Raw genomic sequence first — 20,798 nt, 5'->3', positions numbered from 1 at the left:
ACTTACTTGGAGTGGAAGCTTTTTGGTGCCAAACATTCAAAGCAGAATTTCAGTCTTTGTCAAGGCCCACAGAAAGTGACTGTAAGTTAAACCTGTTAGTTTTATTAATAAAGAAACATAGATTTTATATAGCTGTATATAATTACATCTAGTTTCTTATATAAAGAGGAAAGACTGTGTCTCTGCATATATGTGCATGCAGAACTTAGGAGCTCTGGGATAAGTGGGTATTCCCATATTTGCAAGGATTCAGTACCATATCCAGCATGGAGACACTGATAATGCAGCCCTCACTTGGTTCCTGGGACTTTTACTTCCCAGCATTGATGCTTAGACCTGGCAGAGTGCAGGCTGTTACCACTGTTGATGATGATGATGATGTCTGGATGATATTTTGGGTTTCCTTACTTCTCCAGAGGAGTCCACACTCAGTTGCAAGTCTATTTGGTGGTGATTTCACTTCTTTTAATTGTCTTGGTGAATGGAAAGAACCCAACTTGTGGATATGCTGCTATCCTTAGTTGTCTTAATAATGGCACTGAAACACAAAATCATTTTATAAGGCATCTTCTTGGGTACCATCAGTTATTAGAACAGTAATGCTGTCAAGTAATGTGCATGGAGACATTTTGCCCTCTTCTTATGTCTGATGTTCCACACACATCAGGTACTGAGCATGCTAAGATGAAATGGTTCTGGTGTACAGTGGGAGGTTTATCTTTTTTACAGACTTAAATAATACAAAGATTGTGCATTCTCTCTGCACATGAAATACCTTTTCATCCATTGACTGGGTCTGAATGTTAAAGTTCTTTCAGTTGGAAATTCAAGATCTAGTCAGACTACAGAAGCATATATAGGCAATGTTCACCAATTTCAGAAGAATTAAAGTGAATCTCAGCATCATTTGGACTGATCTTTTGGCTTATTTGGAAGATTAGAATAAAACCCAAGATTGAATTCTCTACCTGATTCAGTTTCTTATTGATTGAATGCTTTCAGACCCTGCTCTAATTTAACAGTGTATTTTTATTAAAGCCAAGCATACAAACATCAATTATCAAAGCTGCATCTAATTTCCTTTTAACTTTTTTTTTCTCCCTTTGCTGCCAATGGATTAGAAGACCTGATTAGAATTCAGCTTGAAAGCTGCAAAGCAGATCCTTAAATGAGAATGTCTGCATTAGGAATTAAAATATCTGTACTGGGCATAAAATCCTCCTCCTAATCTGTAATAATGTAAACACACTTGGTTAAGTTGATCTGTCACATGCCTGGTGCAGTGTCCCTGAATTAGGAGCAGGCATTAGAAAGGGTGGAACAGTGTCTGTGGTGTGTCCTGCTGATAGAATACATCACTGGGATATTTTAACATCCAAGTGCTTTGCACAGATATCTCCTTATCATAAGGGTTAAGGTGATAAGAGTTTGAAGGGTTCTGGTTTTACTTTGCTTCTACTGTAAATAATGTGGAAATAATGTTTGTGTTAGGGGGGAGAAACAAAGTAAAGAACAAGGGACTTCTGGGGGTAGAAACAAAGTAAAGAACAAGGGACTTCTAAGGTTTTACTATTGGCTTAAACACAGTTAATGATTTTATAACAACACAAAGGTCAAATAATTCCAGCTGCATCACTATCCAGAAGACACTAATCTGGTAAATGTGTGCATTTCACATGCTGGTAAAGTGTTGGCTCATGTCTAAAATATAAGTTATAAAATCAATTAAATTATATTGTCTGATTTGACTGGATTCTTAAATTCCTTCTGAATCCCAGTGTGCCCTAGGAAGCCACATCATGACCCACATGCATCCTCTTACTGGTGTCATGTGGACTGAATCAGGGTACTAAGTTCAGAGGCAGACATTTGGGTTTCAGGATTTTTAAGGGAGTTTATTAGTAATGATTGCTCTATTTATACAGCATTAGAGATCTTTCATGCTTTGAAAAGGCACAGGAGGATTCTGCTTATAATATCAGGATGCCCAAAAGAGTTAGTGAATCTTAATTGGATGACTCCACTGCAAATAGTAAGAGCAGACAAGTAGCAGGGGTAGGCAGCATCCTGGAAAAAGAGATGAAAGAGTTGGTGTCTGATAAGCTTGAGAGGAGAAAATGGGGCTGTGTGTGTCCAGCTGGGAACTGTTGTGGCTGCATTTGGGTGATGCCATGAGAAGTCTTGGGGCTGCAAGGTGATAAAAGAGATGTCAACAAGGGGGTCTCGTTGCCATCTTCTTTTGAGAGCTCTGTGCTAGCATTGGGGTTTGATAGTGCAATGGAAGCACTGCGTGTGCTTCTAATGATGGTTTTGCAGGCTGGGAAGTCTTGCTTAAGGAGTGGGAAGCATGTGCTGAGTTGGTTTCTTATTTTTATCACTGCGTTGAGGATGGCAGAATTACAAAGAGTGGTGAGCTTCCAGTCTGTGTGTGTGACTGCACATCCCAGGAGTTAATTGTCACATCCTGTCTGCAGAGAAATATTAAGTCTGCTTGGGCAGAGCTATAAACGTGTGTGGCTGCAGGGGATTTTCTTGGTGCTGGTATAAGTCTGGTTACCTGGAGGTGGGCAGAGTGAATCTGTTCATCTTGTGCAGTGAGTTAAGCATAACTGCATCTGACATCATGCACAAGTGAAATCCAGTGATATTTCATTCTATCAGACCTAATCCCTTCCTTATCTTGTCTTCTTTTGAGTCAATGTGATTCTGGCAAAGCTTGTTTGTGACACAGGAAAGCTCGTGGGAGAGTATCCTGAATGTTGGGAATAGCTCTGCTAGGGAATGGGAAGGAGTGTAGGGGCACTGGGATGGGGTCACTTCCTAAGCCATGGTGGGAAGCCTGGCCTGTGAATTTGGGTTCAATATTGTGCTCCCTTTCCAAAGTTAGAGAAACCATAGTAATATTCTGTATGTATTAATGTTATGAAAGGTGATTTCATAACATTATGCATGAATTAAGTGCAGGAATTCCAGTTTTCAGAAACTAATGAACAGCAGTATTTTGAGGTTATCAATTAAATCTGTTGTAATGAATGTTCTTCATTACATGCCTCTCCTTGTTAATTAGAAGGGATTTTTACTCTTTATCAACTGAGGGCAAGTACATTACCTTTTCCTCTGCACTGCTTATGATAAAGTGCATATCCAGATTGTTTTGGGAAGTGTCCACATGCATATTTAATTGCATGGGCAGTGCACATCCATACAGTTTTATGAGCTCCTTCCTCTGATGATTATTAAAAAATATCTTTATATTTATAAGTAGAAATTCACCTTTAGTGTGTAGTTATGTGCTTATGACATTATTTACCATACTAATTTAGACCAAGGCAATTGATCACTGCTACACACTACAGAATCCAGCTCTTAGTACAGAGGTGAAGTTTGTACCTTCCATAAATGAGAACCTGCCTGGCAAGGGGAATTTGGATCCTGGTTTGGATCCTTCACCTGTGTGTATTTAAAAAAAAAAAAAAAAAAAAAAAAAGAGTCAAATCAAAACACAAAAAACCCTCCACAACCTGATTCTTGTTTTGTTTCTTTCCTGCAGGTTGAAGCAATACTTGTGAACATTTTTGGTGGGATTGTGAACTGTGCCATTGTAGCCAATGGTATTACCAAGGCCTGCAGAGAGCTTGAGCTGAAGGTACCACTGGTGGTCAGACTGGAAGGTGAGTGCCTCTGGTTTCAGAAAAAAATCATCCCTCAGGTTGTAGAGTAATTCACTCTGGCTGCCCTCCATCTGGGAACTCTGAATAGATTAATCCCATAGAATCAGAGTATATCCAATTCTTTGGCCATAGCATGACCTGAAGTCAATAAACTCTTTCCTTACATATTTCTGTACATCTGGGGGTACCCAAAGCAATGAAATTTTGCAGTGAAAACATTATGGATTTGCTTGTAAGATTTACAATGCAAGTATTTTGATGCAAGTTTCTGTTTACTCAAAGGTATTTCTCTTCCATATGGTTTAGGGGTTTTTTTTTGGCTGGTTGGTTGGTTTGGTTTGAGTTTTGTTTTTTTTTACTGAATGCAATTCCATATAGTTTTCTTAATTGTGCTAGAATATAAAAATTTTAGGAGATTTTAGAAACAGTATTTGTGAGAGAATACTGTAACATATTCTTCTGCCCAAATATTGAATCCAGCTAAAATCCAGTAAAAAACTAGAAGATTTAGTAATGGTAAGGAATATTTATATATATTTATATATTTATATTTTTATTTTATATAAATCCAGCAGTGTTAAATTGGAAACACAAAAATAACAGAGAGGTGAGGAAATGCACTCTTTGGCAGTTACTTTTTTTTTTGGTTCTGACTATTCTGGGGGTTCTCCATTTCAAAAAATAAAGTCATCTGGACTCATGAAGATGCAGGATACCCATGAAGTGCTTTCCCCTCTCTCCTTCTCCTGCTCCATTACAGGTGACACACAGGACATGCCAGGGGTTGGTTTCCACAACCTGTGACAGTTGTGTCCTGGAAAAGTTTCACAGCAGGGTTTGAATGCTTCCCAAAGTGCATCCCTGATTTAACGTGGGAAGCTTGATGGATGTAGGAAGTGCAGGGAAATTTGAATAATATAAAATGGATTTCAGAAACAAATAGTGAAGATTTTCTTGGGATGATGCAGAACCACTACAAAACTGAAGAGAGTAAGGAGATGGTTTAAGATGGATGAATGAGAAACTGATGGGTGTTGCTTAGAATCAGGGAAGCTTCATAATATAAAATCTCATTGTTTATAAGCTCCAGGCAGTGTTCTTTTAGCTTTTTTTGTCACTGCAAAAAAATTTCCAATCTGTCATAGCTGGAAAAAAGTTTATCAAAACGGAAAGACTCTCTCATCTATTGTAGCTGTTCTTTTTGAAGTGTAGATATTGGAAAGCTTTTAGTTTTCCTTATAAACCAGGAAATAGTTGCAAGTTGTTTCTTACACATTCTTTGAGACCAGTATAAGAGAAACAAGAAATTCAACTCACTCATTTGAAACTGCAGTCTGCAAGGCCTAGCACTGGGTTTTCTTGGCCTTTCTCCAGTGCTTTTGATACTTCAGTGATTGTGAATTTTTTTTTAGTTTTTTTAAATGTGATTTCTGAGAGATTCCAAGAGGCAAAGCTGGGCTGAGTGAGGAGAGTCCTGGTGCTGCTGCAGGTGGAGTTTGTCTGGAGCAGATGTGGGGCAGGAGAGCTGCTTGGGGGATGCCCAAAACCCTGCAGAGGGGACTGCAAGGTGCTCTTGTGCCTGCAGCCTTTTTGTGTCCTGCTTCATCCAGAGATGCTGAACCTGAATCTAACACAGATTTTAATGCAAACATCTTTTCTTGGTCATCTTCCCACTCCTTTTGGCATAACGTTTATCTCAAATGCTTTTTCATTCCTTCTCTTATTCCTGGTGTCACCCATCAATTCGTCCTAAACAAAGAGCTGTGATATTTAAAGCCTCCAGGTGTTGTACTTAAAAACTGCTTGTAACTCCTGCTTCCTCTGCCTTCTTAATAACAAGGAATATATATACACATATATCAGGTTCTCTCAGTCTTCTCTCAGAAATCAGTCCCTCTAATTCCTTAATCATCTTTATTCTTCCTTGAAATCACAGCAGGTTGTCCAAACATTTCAGGTTTTTTAATTAATAATGAGTACTGTGGAAGTAATAAGGTTACCCAAGACTTTTTAAAACATTATCAATAGCATTTTACACTTCAAATTGAGTAAAAGGGATGAGCACTTTTTTTGGATTTCCATTTTAAACATTTTTCCAACAGAAGGTTCATGATTTATTCCCAGAAATCTCACAGATTTGTGACCTGCACTGAAAAGTCTCTTTGCCCACATGCACTGTATTACAAATGTCTTGGTGACTCAAGTTTTAATCAGTCAAATCTGTCTTGATTTAGCAGGATTCTGTGGACAAATCTTTGTTCTCAGTTGTATAATAATTACAAGCTGTTTTACCAGTGGATAAAGAAAGGATTATTCTCCTCTTTGAAAATGGTAACTTTATAATTACATGTATTTACTTGCCTTATCAGAAAAGAACTCACCAGCTGAGACACAGGATTATTGTTGTTAGAAAACTCTTGAAGAAATGTAGAAACCACATATTCCAAATTTTCTCTTGTACAGATGTAGAAAACTGGTTTATGCAGCATTTTATTCTCCTTGAAAATTTAAAATTCTTCAATTAGGTTTTGGGAAAACTAACTGGGAGTGCTGAATAGAAGCCAAGCCTTGTTTCTCATTTATGTAGCTCAGAGTTAGATGAAAAGAGGAAAGAATAAAGAAGAATTGGGAATTAGATTTTATTGTCCTATGCTAGAAATTTTACATTCTTTCTCTTTCAGCAAAAGACTTCTGTCATAGCAGAATGTTTTGGATAGAGCAGATTTATTTTTTTATGATAATCCTCTGTTTTTTAGGATGTACCCAATGTCTTCTACCCTATGTCTTATTTACCTGAAAAAAAATGATGTTCCAGTGTCTTGCATCCTCTCCAGCCATCAGCATCAGTGGCAACTTAGCCTCTTCCTTGTGGTTTTGTGACAGGGCAAGTGAATAAATGAATATTATCAAAATCCTATCAGAGTGCAGTAGGGGATTTTTCATCTGTTTCTTTTTTGTTCAACCTAGGTAGTCCTCTGGACTCATTTGTGACAATGTGTGCTGGTATAATCTTACAATTTATAGTATATGTATATTATTACTAGGATTTGAAGGCAATAAGTTGAATAGATTTGCTTTGCTAGTGAAAGCAGAGATTTCAAAGCAATAGAAGTGTAAATGTGAGCAATTCCACACAGACAGATAGAGACCTTGTTTCTGAACCCAGGTTTCAGGAGTAGGATATTTAGATTAAAAAACCTGAACGTATCTGCTGATAAAATTGCATCTTTCCTGTTTTGGTATTGACTGTCATTGACAGTAATATGTGTCAGAAGGAAAAAAATGTCCTTTTTTTTGTTTTTTTCATCTGAAAGCAATTCCCTTATTGGAGTTAAGTTTAAAAAAAAGCAAACTAACAAAAGAAAAATACCCAGAAAAATACCAAACAAAAAGAAACCCCAGTAACAAAAGCCATGTAGCCTTCAGTCCTGGGAATTCTGTCCATTTCTGAGTTGGCTAAAGTGTAGGTAAAGGGCAGGTTATTTTGATGGCCTGTGTGTGGGATTCTGTTTACAGTTCTCTGACACCATCCAGTGGCAGGAGATTAATGTTAGAAGAGTGGGATTATTTATTTGTTCATTTAAATGGCTGCTGCAATAGGATGATGCTCCTTGTAGATTTTTAAATGTTTCCAGGGTTTTCTGAATGTTTACTTTTAAAACTCTTACCTCTGCTTTCTGCAAGATCACATTAGAATTTCTGTATTCTCCATGGAACTAAAAAACTTATCACAATGGGATAAAAAGCTGACATTAAAAAAAAATTGAAATTATGGCAAATTAAATGCTTGCTGGAAAGTATGTTTTGTTGCGTGGCTTGCATATAAAACAGCATTTATTGAATAAGTACAAAATGTAACCTTATTCTTTTGCCTAGAGTAAGATTTTTTTTCACCTTTTATATTTTCATTTGTCTGCATCAAGTCCCCCTTCTTTCTTGGTGGACTCTGTTCTGTATTGATTTTGTAATGGATGTTAGACAAGTGGTGAGTAGAGCAATCAATGCACCACAGAACAGACCCAATGCATTGTTCCCACTCTGACCTGTTGGTAAATTAATATTGTTCACTTAGTGAAGAGCAAAAATTAGTTTTAAATATGTGACTCTCACAAGCAACAGAATGTTTTTATCTGTAGGAAAATGTCCAGGAAGTTTTTTCCCTCTTTCCAGTTTTTTTTCTCCTCACAACACTGTGCCCTGTAAATCCTGTTTGAGATGAGGACAATCTCGATGCTTTAAATGTTTATCACACAATAAGAGATAAAACTTTCAAGACTTGGTGGGAATTGCTATACAAATTTGAGGGACTTAACAGAGCAAAAAAAACCTTCCTAATGCATTAGCAGCATCCTGTATAACATTATGTGGGAATCCTGACTTAAGCACACTGAGGACACAGACTTTAGGATTTCTCAGTTTCTTCTGTGTCATTTCAGGCTTTTTATAAAATCTGCCAAAAAGGCACAATCAGCCTTTAAAAGTGAACATTCTGGAAAGTGCACAGTAAAGAGTCTGTTAATAATTAAGGATATAATTACTTCATAGCTCTAAATATAATTAAAAATCATTTTGCTAGGTCTATGAATTACAAAGTAATTAAGCATTTTGGCATGGCAAATAACAAGAAATTTGATGTGGAGGAGAGGAGTAGGGTTGATCCAAGAGAGAATCAGTTCAGTCTTGTGCCTGTAAGTAGTGGTGTGATCCCAAAGTGTGGAGCCCCCTTCCTCAGCAGGATATCTGGTCCCAAGTTCTCCTGGGATGCAGAGAATGTCAGTGACCAAAACTCTCACTTGGCTGTGCCAGAGAAAGCTCTGGAGAATTCACAGCTTCTGGTTGGCTTTTGCTTTCCATCAGGAATGTGATAGATTAAGTGGGGAAGTGATGCATGTGTCCCATACAGATGAAAAATATGCTTTCTTGAAATATTTTTTTAATTTTTTTTTTTCATTTACTGTGCATCTAATCTCTTGACTAAATTTGAGCTCTTTCTGTAGAAAATGAAGCACTTGTACTGTATGGGCTCCCTTGATGCAGGATAACTTAGAACAGCAGGAGAAGGGGGAATGGTGGCATGCTGAATACTTCCAGATCTCTTTTTGGTTTTCTGGGTGCTTGGTTTTTGTTTTGGGTTTGGTGGTTGTTTTTAGCTTGTTTTGGTGCTTGGTTTTAGCTTTTTTTGGTTTGCTGCTTTTTTGGTTTTTTGGTTTGGATTTTGTTGTGGTTTGTTTTGTTTTTTTTACAAAAATGAAAAAAAAAACAACCCAAACCATATTCAAGAGCAGTTCAAAACCAGTTCTATATCTCAGGATTACCCAAATAGTCCATTTTCAATAGTCCATTTTGCAACTCTCAGTTAACATGGGTGATTTTTAGTTGCTCTTTGTTCACTGACTGATCAGCTGTACCTGATTGCTGTCAGTAAATGTGTTAAATCCTCTTGTTAGTAAATGTGCCAAATCTTCTGAGTGCCTTAAAGGGCTGTTCCCTGACCCATTATCCAGCTCCTGCTGGATGTCCCTCCTGACTCTGGATGCTGGATTGACCCTTTTAATCTACACAAAACCCCTTCTGGGGATGCAAGTGCTGTCATCAGGTTGCTCTGTCTGTCCAAATTGTCACTGAAATTAACAGTTCCTTCTTTTTAGCTCAGCCTAAACCACTCACTGAATCTGTTTTTAACCTGAACTGATCTGTAGTTTGAAGCATTAACGACTTTTATAGAGATTTAATGGAAGATGCTCATTTATTCATTAATGTAAATGACTAATTATAGCCAATGTTCTTCCCTAGGAACAAATGTTCACGAGGCTCAGCGTATTCTGGATGAGAGCGGGCTCCCCATCACCTCTGCAAACGACCTTGAGGATGCAGCAAAGAAGGCAGTGGCCAGTGTGGGCAACAAATAACAACCTGGAGACATCCTGATGGGAAGTGTCTGGCTTTCACAAGACCTCATTCCTGTTCTTACTTCAGAGAGGATTAGTGGATTTTTTTCTAAGCAGTCCCCAGTGTTGGTGGGCTGGATTTGGGACATGTGGCAAACTGGGGCCCTAGGCTGGCAAGTTAGTCTTAAGAAATTTTGCAGCTCCATTCTTGAAAGGTTTGTATGTGTTTGTATAATTTTGGTGATTCAGAATTGTGTTTCTTATTCAGAATTGTAATAAGTAAGACTTTGCAAAGCCCTTTTTCATCATTCCTTCCAAATTTGTCACTGGTAAATTCATGATAAGATACAATAGTTAGTAGTTGACTTCTGTCAGCAGGATTATTCTTTAATCAAACACATGTAGCTCACCTATTTCACAGTATTTTTGTTAATTTTTTAATATTGTAAAGAGTCAGCAAACTAATAATGGGTTTATATTTTTATGCACTTTTACAATAATGTAAACAGCTGAACTTAGAATATCTATTTTTATTCAAATCAATAATGTAATAGTGTTTATTTTCTTTTTGAGGAATCACACATTTTGCCTTAATATTATTTTTTTTTGTAGATGCCAAAGTATACCTCACAACAGGAAAAGGGATTGAATAGTTGGCAGTGAAAGGACCTTCCATTCTTATACTGTGCCTATAAGCCTGTGAAATGTGATTAATTTTATTTTTTAGTTTTTGGAAATGAGGTGCAGTGTTTCTAGGTGTGACAGTGTCCCTCAGAGGGCTCTAGGAGGATGTGTCTGACAGTAAGAAAACAGCTGCTAACTTTAAAATAACCTCTTTCATAAGGATGTCACTGCTGTGAGGTTTTAAAATACAATGAGAACAGGAAGCAGTTTTCTATCAGGAGCATAGAGTATTCTTCAGTTGATTTAACTTTCAAAAACCATCTCTGATTCATTTAGGATGATAATAAAAAAACCCAACACTTCATTTTTTAAAGTATTTGATTTCTCAGGCATCAGTAAAAATATATACAAGAAAAAAAATAACAGTTTCAGTACCCAGATATTGACTGGGATTATTTTGATTATATATTCTTTTGTAACAGGCAAAACTGAAGCCATTAGTTACAGAAATCATTCATTCAGGGAACAAAAGACAAGACCAAATGGTTTGTGTAACTAAAGAACTTGGTACAAATCTCCCTCAGCCCAGGAATTACATGCTGAAAATCATCAATAAATTTGAACAGTGAACAAATGAGTGGATATTATGAATCTGGTCCTGTAAATGGGCAGAGAGGTAAAAATTTGTCTAGTAAATTCTTAATTGTGATTTTTAAGCAGCTCTAATCAATACCACACTCTGCTTAGAAAAACATAAATAATTTTTTCCTGGCATTTCCATTAAAACTGATACATTCAAAATAAATTACCTGCACTAAGCTCTGGCTCTTGACACAACCAGTATAGATAGGCTGCTATCATTCTTTACTGTAGGTTTTTTTCTTCTCCATTCCTTTCTCTACATTCTGCTCAAGGAAAAATGTATGACCATTAGAGCAGCAATAAATATGCCACTAGGTATGAATGAAGGAGAAGGCTATCATTAGCAGTCCTTGGGAAGGTGCATGGCAGCACAAACCTTTGAAGGAAGAAATGTTTACCTCACCACAATAAATAGAAAAGTCACACTATGTTTTATGTATTTTAAAACTGGAAATAGAAGCATTCTGTGGAAAAACTTAATGCAGGGTTGTTGCACACTGTGTACCAAACTTTTGGTCTCAAAAGCATCTGTGGTGCATGTACCTGATTATTATTATGCAAAGACTAACACTGTGTACACCAATTCATCAAATAGTTGTAAAAATGAATCCTTTTAATAACTTTGTCCTTTCTATAAAATAGAAAAATGTCTAATTTATCTATTGTATTCTGTGTTCTTCCATTCAGCATTTTGTTACTGGTGGGTGAAATCAAATGCATAAGAATTTAGTTTCAAGTGGGAAGTACTGGTATATTTATATATGTGCTTTTATTCTGACAAAGGAATCTTTCTATCTCTATATCTTTTCTTATTATTTGGCTAATGATAGCACTTAAAATTTTACTCCTCTTAAAACATTTACAGAATAGAACAGTGTAATTTTTTTTTATTTTCAGATGTCATATGGAGGATTGCATAAGCTCTGGCTTTGTATTTTAAACTTTTGCCATTTCACTTGTGTCAAGACACTGTTTGCTTTCCATAACCAGAGTCTCTCATTCTCTGTTCAGCTTGCTTGGTGTGGTGGTGTTAACAGATTTGGTTTTATTTGCATGGGTCAATTCTCTGTCTATGAAGATGTGTAAAATTCAGCTTGGTCTCCCTTGGAAAGGGGTTTTAATGAAACTTGCTGTGATTTTAGCTGCTATAAATGGCAGGGAAACCCAATGCCTGGAAGGGATGCTTTTGCTTTTGCTCAAGCAGAGTTGCCACCTGGCAGGAGGGTGGTTTGCTGTCCTCAGCAGCTCTGTCTGTCTGTCTGTCTGTCTGTCTGATTGCTGCTCCCCCACCTCAGGGAGGCTGTCAGAGGGTTAAACTTAAAGGGTTACACCCATGAGAGTTGCTCCTCCTGCAGAAGGTGAAGAGCCCTGGTGTAAGCAGTGGGTGAGTTCCTGTAAATCCCCACAGCAAAAATTTTTAGTGGGATTGAGCCTTTGAGACTTGAAATTTCAGCCTCTGTTAATAAAGCTCTCTAGAACTGGGTGGTTAGAAGGCAAAACAGAAGGAAACTGATAATGCTGGCATCGTGTTCAAGGCATCTTGTGCATTTGCCTTGCCCTCCCAGATGAGCCTTGCCTGGTGACCTTGGGGATTTTCAGACCTGAGCACCTACATGATCTCTGATTATTATGGGTCAGGTTGGCCCAGATGGTTCCTGTGTGCTGAGAGCTGAGCACAGTACCAGCACAGCACTCCTGGCCCAAACCAGGACCCTGGAGTGGCAAAAAAATAGGTGTGAGCAACCTGGGCTGGAAGAGCCTGGGGGGGGGGGTGTCTGTGAGCACAAGTCCAGGTGCTGGCAAAACCCCCTCCTCTAATAAAAGCTGTTGACTCAGTGACAGAAATCCAAAGAGCTCCTTGGCTTAGTGGGTTGTTACATGACATGGCTGCTGCTGCTCCAAGCCTCTGAGCTGACTCTGAACTTTCATGCCTTGTTTGTCTTTTTGCAGCCTTTCAGAAAATCTGGGTTTTTTTCTTTCTTTTGAAGTCAAGGTTGGCTCTAGCAAGGGGCACGTTTTGATTTGTCAGCTCAAGTTTCATTCCTCTTCCTCTACTAAACTTCCTGGGTTTTTTCTCCTTGCTTTTCCATGCACATTGCTCACTCGTGCTTCCTCACTACTTATGGTGTTGTCCTCAAAACTGCTGGGTTGGAATAGGTTGGGCTGGAGCTGGATGTGTGACATCTGCCAGTGCCAGCCTAATGCTGCCAGCAGGAATCACTGCCTTACACCATCCCCAAAGCCATCCTAAAGTCCCCTCTGGGCCTCTTCCCTACCTGCCCATTGCTGTCCTGGGAGGCTGAGACTTCAACTTTCTGCATTTTCCACTCCTGTAAAACAGAAGTAAATGCAGGAGCAGAATTTTGCCTTTTCAGAAGTTTGCCTTCTCTGCTCAGGAGTGCTGGGCTCTGAAATAGGTCTTTTTCAGAAAAGTTGTAGGCAGAAATATTCATAAGAGATGAGTGAGAAGCATGGGAAAGCTTGACATCCATATAAAGAGCTGCTTGAAAGAGAGAAGAAATACTCTTCTTTGAAGAGAAATAGTCTTCCTCGAGTCCAGTGTGGGCAGGACAAGCAGTGAGGAGCTTTGACTATGGTAAAGGGACATTTAGGTCAGAGTTGTAGCTCTAAGATAAGCCAAGAAATGGGCTGTGAAATCATCAATGGGTGTTTTTGAGAGTCAGATGAGTGTCTGTCAGGGATGGCTAAAGATGAGTTGATTTTTGCCTCAGGGCAGAGGGATGGATGAGGTGACCTTCCAGCCTGATCTGATAGGATTTAATGCTTGTTGGTAAGATTTTTTTTCATATTTTCCTTCTAACCTTTGGGTGCAGGGAAGCAAAGGAGAGCAGAGCTGGTGGGTTCTTGAAAGAAACTGGTTTTAATTTAGTCTAAGACTAATCTGCAGCTGCCAGAGAAATGAAAAGCAGATAGTGCAAACTCAACACTTTCCCTAACAATGGGAGCAGTGTTATTACAATGCATAAAGGGCTGAGCACAGAATTAGGGATATCTATCAACTTTAATATGTTTTATTGAAAAAAGAACAGGTTGCACCAACATTGTTTTTTTTTCTACTTAATAAGGCACGTTCATAAGTATTTGTGTGGCACTCAGAGGAAATCAGTATGGGTTTGTACTCTGGTGTAAAACTTGAGTTGATCACAGTGATTCAAAACTTTTTCCAGCCCAGCTGCAGTCAGTTTGATGTTAGGATCCTTTTCTCCAGAGACAGATGCACTGTTGGTAGAATCCTGAACACATCTGTGTCTTTGTTCAGCCTCAAAAAAATACCAGCTAAAGATTAAAAATAAAAGTGTACATGGATTATTGCATGTTACACCTCTGAGATAACTACTACTAGATAAGATTTGAGTTTTCCAAGACCTGACACCCTGCCCCTGCAGACTGCAGGAGCATCTTTAGTGCATATGTGAATTTGGGGTTTTGCATGTCCCTATTCTGCCCATGTCCTTGGGTGCTGAGTGGTGTAGGGACAGTAGCAGCAGAGGATTGCATAGCATATGATGCTCCCTGTGTCTTGGGGTGGTTCCTTTTCTGTAGGACTTGGAGCACAGAAAATGGAGAAGTTTTTTTGCTTATCTAGGATCACAGTGCCAAGCTAGAGACAGGATTTCCTCAGTTCTGGTGTATGGGTAAACATAGGCTGCTTCTAAGCTGCCCTTTCCATGAGCTATTTACTTAAGTACAAATGGTCATTGATGGGCAGGTGAAAAAACTTGGAGGATCCTAAAGGAGTGGATGGGAATGACAGATGGATCCTCAGTGGGCCTCAGTAAGGTTCTGCACCTCCCCCTTCTGTATCTCACCTTGCTTGCATGGAAGAAATTCCACACTGGAGCTGTGATGGTTTCCCATCTCTGCCCTCTGTCCTCAGAGTACTCCCACATCACCAAGATCAATGTCAGGAGCACAGAATTCCCTTGTCTCATCATCTTGGAACAGGAGATGCATCATTCTGGACCTTCTGGTGTCTGCACAGACAGGGAAAGAGCCTGGACCTCAATTCCCAATTAAATCCAGGTTAATTCGTAATGAAATTTAACACGGATAACCAAGCCTGGAGAGAAGGAGGCAACTGACAGAAATAGGTTATTCCAGAAATTAAGTGCTGTTGGGTTGTGAAGCATTGATGAGCTTTGGAAACTGGGTCCTTGGAGCAATTCTTCTGACCTCACGGATGCATCCGAGGAGGCCATTGTCAAGGAGGTGACAGTGACAAAGTGTCGGTGAGCGAATCAGGGATGGGAGGGCTTGGAGAGATCAGGTCTAAGAGTTTTTGCATTTCTCTAGATACAGAGATGAGAAAATGAGAAATCTGATCTTTCTATTATAATCGACATAAAGAATTACAGGGCAGCAAAAGGCCAGGCAGCTAAACAAAGCTGTTCCCTTTAAGTTTATTTCAAATGTCTCTCTGTGTGTCCTTCAAGACTTTCTTTCTGTAATTGTGTGTGGCAGCCTCTTTACAGCAAGATGCCAATTGCTGCTCTCCAGCCACTCTGAAATAGAAATAAAAAATAACAGGCAAGAAAGGGCATTGCAGCAGTACTTAGGAGAAATGTTCTTCCTTTGTTTCACAGATGGGTCAGCAGAGGGGCTTAGAAAATGCCATTTTGTTCAGGAGCACAGATCTGTTCAGCTCTGTGACCAAACAGTGGCCAGTGCTCAGCATCTTGGACCCCATAACAATTCTCCTTCCTTGTGTTTCCATTAAAAAATTTTACCCTGCAAGGCAGCACAGTTCAGGAAATAAATGGTATTTGGTGTCCTGCCTTACCTGGGCCTCTTGCTTAGCAAAACTGACCTTGTGCCCCAGCTATGTGGGACCAGAGGCTTCATTCAGAGGATACTGGGAGCAGTGTGGTGTTGATCTCTGGAATATTCCAGTCTGTAAGGAGCCAGGTTTGTGCCAACAGGCAACTTGCAGCTTTGGAGGATTCGTGCTGTGTTGGAAAAGGAGAGCTACAGCACTGCCATTGAACAGCAGAGGACTTGTCCTCCTCTGCCATCATGGAATGGGTGCAATGGGCTTTGCATAACAACCACAGACCAGTGTGTGCCCAGCCCCTGTGCACTTCTCTTTGTGTCCAGACAAGCTCAAACTTCACAGTGAAAGTGTAAATCCTTTCTTAATCATTAGAAGATAGAAATCCTAAAATCCCCTGCTCCCACATAGGGTGTTAGGATGTGATTGACCTGCCTTGCCTTTATAAAGGGGGCCAGGAAAACTGCCCCTTGTTGGCAGCTCTGTGTTGGGTTGGAGATGTTTAGGGAAGCCAAGTTGTGACCTCACCTTCTTTTTTTTCCCCTCACACTGAGATTGATGGGATGCTTTTCTCATTGTCCCTTTTGCTTTTCCATTTTCTGAGGGAAATATGAGAAGGGCTTTGTAGGAATTCTGACTATAGTGTTCCTAGGAGGACTGACATCAGTAGAAATTGCTAGTGCTGGCTCAAAGAAATCTGTAATACCAGGAAGTCAGACAGACTCCAGATGCTTTTCCTGGACCTTCTTAACCTCTGCTCACTGAAGTTCTCCTCCATTTTTTTGGCACTACTCAGCCTAAACTCCAAGGTCCTGAGGTCCTGAAGAGCCCTTAGCATCAGCAACTTTTCCTACTGTTTTCCCAAGTGCTTTTCCCATATGGTACAGCAGGAGGAACAACTCTTTAGGTGTGAAGATGTTAGTCCTTTGACTTATGCTCTAAACAAGCCCATGCAAAACACGGGGACAATGAAGTAATACATTATTTTGCATTTAATTTTTGATAACTATTGTCTTATAGCCCCAGTGAAATGTTTTACATAAGACACCTCCACAGCTTGACTGCTGAACATCTGGTAATCAGTCTTTAAATTTGCTTCAGAGAATTCTCTGAGCAGAAAGTAAATTTTCTGAGACATGCAGAATGTCACTTGAAAGAGAATTAATCTTTTTTCCATTATCAACATGACGGGTGCAGAATACTGCTGCTCTCATGCTGTTGTCCAGAATGCCAAGTGCTTCCTCATCAAGACAAAACTTTTGAGGACAACAGCAGCCTAGTGTCAGTGTCAGCTCTCTGTGTATACAACTCAGTCTTGGAGCTTCAATCCTATTGATTTCCTTACCATTATCCATCTATTGATTTTCCCACTATCCTCTGGATTATACCCATTGTAGAAATTGCTTCTTGCAAGCCTAAAGAAATCTTGCTGTCATGCTCCATCTGCTGAAGCCAGCCTCTTCTTGCATGACAGCTGCATTGCCTTTTCTGGCTGGGAGATTCCCATCTCCATCCTCATGAAGCTGTTTTTTTTTTAAAAAAAAAGAGCTTGCTTTCACAGGGCTATGTCAGAGCTGTGCCTCTTTCCAGTGAGTGATTCCCAGGTTTCATCATTAAGCCCCAGATTTTTTCAAATCGTGGCTCGAGTTCTTCCTTCCCTGGTTGTTTCCAGATTTTGCAATGATCTGAAAATGCAGCAACAGCAAAGCCCATGTTTGCAGCCAGTATGACAGGATTTTATGTGTAGTCCCTTTTATTCTCCTGTCTGTTGCTGGTGTAACAGAACCACCCACACACTGTGTTAAAGTCTCTTCTAGAATGGGCAGAAATCAAGAGCAGGTAAATCAGACAGTGCCTGTACCCCTCCCAGCCTTCAGGATGTAGCTGGGCAGTATTTTTACAGACATTCCAGACCTCCCATCCCTAACTCAGTATCTGTGGTTCCCAATGAAACATTAATTTCAAGAACAGGTGCTGCTTTAATGGTTTGCAATCCTTCTCCTCTCCTAGCAGAGCACTTTTGTGTCTGCTCTAACACCAGGGAGAGGGGGCTGAGACCCCATCATGTCTGAAAATGGCTCTTCCAGTGAAACTGAACTGCCTCTAAACTAAAGATGTGGTTGTTGGGTCTTTCTGCTTATATTTTGCCAGGGTGAGTGCTGGAGACTGTGGGATTATGGCTTTTGAGTGTGTCCTCCAGTTGCAGTCAAGCCATGGGAATATCTCTGCTGTAAAAAAATAATGTCAAAATTGCTGTGTTATTGAATGGATGTAACACAGCTTGCAGCTGCTGAGGTTGGACAGAGTTTACCCTGAACATGCTGTTAATACACCAAATTGGGTAAATATTAGCTAAGTCCTGACATGTTTGCACCACTTGATCAAGGGTAGCAATGGAGTTGTTATGGGACTGCCCGAAGGATTTTGTGACCCACATAGTCAGGTGTAACATAATTTGGTTTATTGTTGGTTTCAAATATCTGAAAGGTTTTACCAGAAACTTCTGATTATTGGTAAAATGAAATTTTTGAAGTGTAAAATTTGGCCAGCATTTAGATTTGCTCGTGTGTGACCTGTTAGAATTTATTTTTTGAAACAAAAGATCCTCAGTGTGGGGTGAAAGGTGCCCTGACAGCCAGAGCAGCCCTCACCTTTCTGATCTGCCAGTGTTGTAGGGACTGATGTGCTTGGAGCAGCTGCTGCAGCCCCTCAGCTCCCATCCCTTTCCCTGCCTCTCCAGCCTGGCTGAATGCCAGCAATTAGAAGCTAATTGAGAAGCTTTAAAAATGCATCTCTTCCCCGTTCCTTCTGCTCTGTTTAATCCTCTCAAAATCCCCAGCAGAATTCTTCACGAGGGATTTTGCACCACTTTACTGTTTGCTCAGTGTCTGGAGCTAAAGCAGGTGTCTCAGCAAAATGGGGCTGTTTGGGGACCCAGGGGGGGATTCACTTTTCTTGCTGTCTTCTTTGCTGCTCCATCCTCCTGGGCTGTCCCTAGTTTTGCAGACACTGGGGTGTCACCTGGTTGCATGAGCACGTCCAGGTCTCAGGGCTGGGGCACTTACTGGAACCAGGGTGGTGCCTGCAGTGATTTTGGTGATGCAGAGGTGTGACAGCAGGTAACACTGCCAGATATTCCTCTGCTTTTCCCTTATCTCAGTTTAAAAATAAATTCTGTCCCTTTTGATAGTCTGCGAATTTCCCAGAAGCAGGAAGAAAGAAGCTAAGAAAGAAGCTTCATCTCTTTCTCCCTGACTTCTGGTCATTTCTGGACACATGATAAATGGATTGCTGCCTCCTTTGCCTGGCAGAGAGGAGCCCCAGGCAGTGACCAGGGGCCTCTTTTCCCTGGCATTATCCAAACAAGCAACACTGAAGCTGGGCAGTGCCTGGAGAGCCAACAATCCTCTTCGTAAGTCTTCAAATCCAGTGTTCCCTTGACTGATAAACCAAACCTGCTCCCCATTAGTCCCTGGTGATAGATGTTTATTTCCCATAAACAGCAGGGAATGATTGTAGTTATCCACCCATTTCAGTAGCTTCTCCCCTGGCTCTGCACCTCCTTCCTGCTCACTGTATCCTGACATCCTCCTGCTCTTTGTTTTCCAGCCATCCAGAATACCAAGGGAGTGGCAGGAGTCTGTTAGCCCTTTGTTGTCATCCTTGGACTCTGCTGGTTCTATGGAGCATGGATCAGCCTCCATGTTATTGATGTCACAACTCTTGTTGCTATAGGGAGACTTTTGCTCAAGGAGGGACTTTGAGCACTTCAAACACCCAGGAAACAGAAACCAAAAAGCTGCTTTGCCACCGAGGCCAGGAGGAAGATGTTTGGAGCATGTCTGGGATGCACAGAACGAGCCTGGCCACCCCTATCCCTCCTCCTCCTGCCTGGGGTGGCTGCACAGAAGTGCCTGAGGTTGTGACAGAGCAGTTTTATGTCCCCTTGCTTTCTCCCCAATTTGTTCCAGTTCCCCAGCCCATTTACCAGAGGAGGAACTGCTGCCACTGGTTTAGTCCTCACCTCTGATAAAGCTCATCAAGAGATTTATAAAAGTAACGTATTAAGATTATGGTCTGTCAAATGTCAATAAGCAGAATAAAGAGCTCAGCACTGCAATTATAGAGATCCAGCAATTAAAGCATTTGATGAAAGTATTTTATTAGTGTATATATTACCATTTGGTCCAATTATTCTGCCATTAAGCATTAAGAATAATTGAACCAAATGGTGCCCAATAGAAGGAATACATCTGCTCTGATGAATTCCTGCCAAAAGGCACTGGGAATCTTAGTACAAGCATTTTGTCAGCCAAGATAACAGAATTTCTCTCTCCAGCTGATAAAGCAGGGCTTTTGGATCTTATTTATGACGTATAAATTGGCTAATTTGTTACCAATATCAAACAGCCCATAAGAATCAGGCAGTGCAATAGCTAACAAAATCCTGACAGCTCCATCATTTGCTGACTGCATAGAGTACAATATATGCTCAATTAATAGAGAGTACAATTATCACACAAACTGTGAGCAGAAACTAATTATACAGAAGCCAATCAAAACAAGCCCAAAGCAAGGCAGGATGGATTTCAAGAACCTTGAGAGTGATTTTGTTTTTTTCTAATTTCTTTTTTCTCTTTTTTTTTTTTTTTTCTCTACATATTTTCCTTACCTCCCTGACAGGGAAAGGGATAAGGCACCAGCAGGAAGAGCAAGTCATCCAAGAGGCTGGTCAGAATGCAAGGACAGGTTCCAATTTCTGTAGGAAACAGAAAATCACAGTGTTTTTCTGTTTAAGCACATTGCAATTATAGTGGAACTGGGGATAACTAAAACACAGCTATAGCAATCCTTTCCCTAAGGCAGAAGAGACTTACAGACATTGACAGATGGGAACACTTTCAAAGGAAATTTAAGGAGAAAATAACATCTTGATATGTATTTTGGAAAAAAATGGGGCAGTCCAGGAAGAATCTTTTAAACCCCTCGGAAGAGCAGCTTTTAATTTTGGGATAAATACTTGATGGTCTCTTAAATACTTAGAAGCTGCTCAACTTAGAGCTTATTTTGCTTTTTTTCACTGGGGTTGAAGAAAAAACATATCTCTACATGAAAAATATTGATTTAAGCAATTTTCCTTGGCCTTGCTTTCCTGCACTTCTCTTACCTTGGGTAATGTTGGTC

The 20,798-nt window shown here is 40.0% G+C and overlaps 1 protein-coding gene across 2 annotated transcripts in view; it reads left to right on the top strand.

Annotated features, from left to right (window-relative positions):
* The window catches only part of SUCLG2 (succinate-CoA ligase GDP-forming subunit beta), a 113,899-nt gene extending 102,416 nt beyond the window's left edge, over positions 1–11,483 (top strand). Inside the window, exons 10-11 of one of the 2 annotated variants that reach the window (XM_071756261.1) lie at positions 3,551–3,671; positions 9,465–11,483. In XM_071756261.1, coding sequence (XP_071612362.1) covers positions 3,551–3,671; positions 9,465–9,580 — 237 coding nt within the window. In that variant the 3' untranslated portion in view covers positions 9,581–11,483. The remainder of the gene's footprint in view (positions 1–3,550; positions 3,672–9,464) is intronic. The other variant, XM_071756258.1, reaches the window with a different exon arrangement.
* Positions 11,484–20,798: the final 9,315 nt, after the last annotated feature.

Source organism: Heliangelus exortis, chromosome 12 (genome assembly GCF_036169615.1).
Source record: "Heliangelus exortis chromosome 12, bHelExo1.hap1, whole genome shotgun sequence".
Lineage (NCBI taxonomy): Eukaryota > Metazoa > Chordata > Aves > Apodiformes > Trochilidae > Heliangelus > Heliangelus exortis.
Note: the sequence above shows the minus strand (reverse complement) of the source record. Positions and strands in the feature narration are given on the sequence as shown.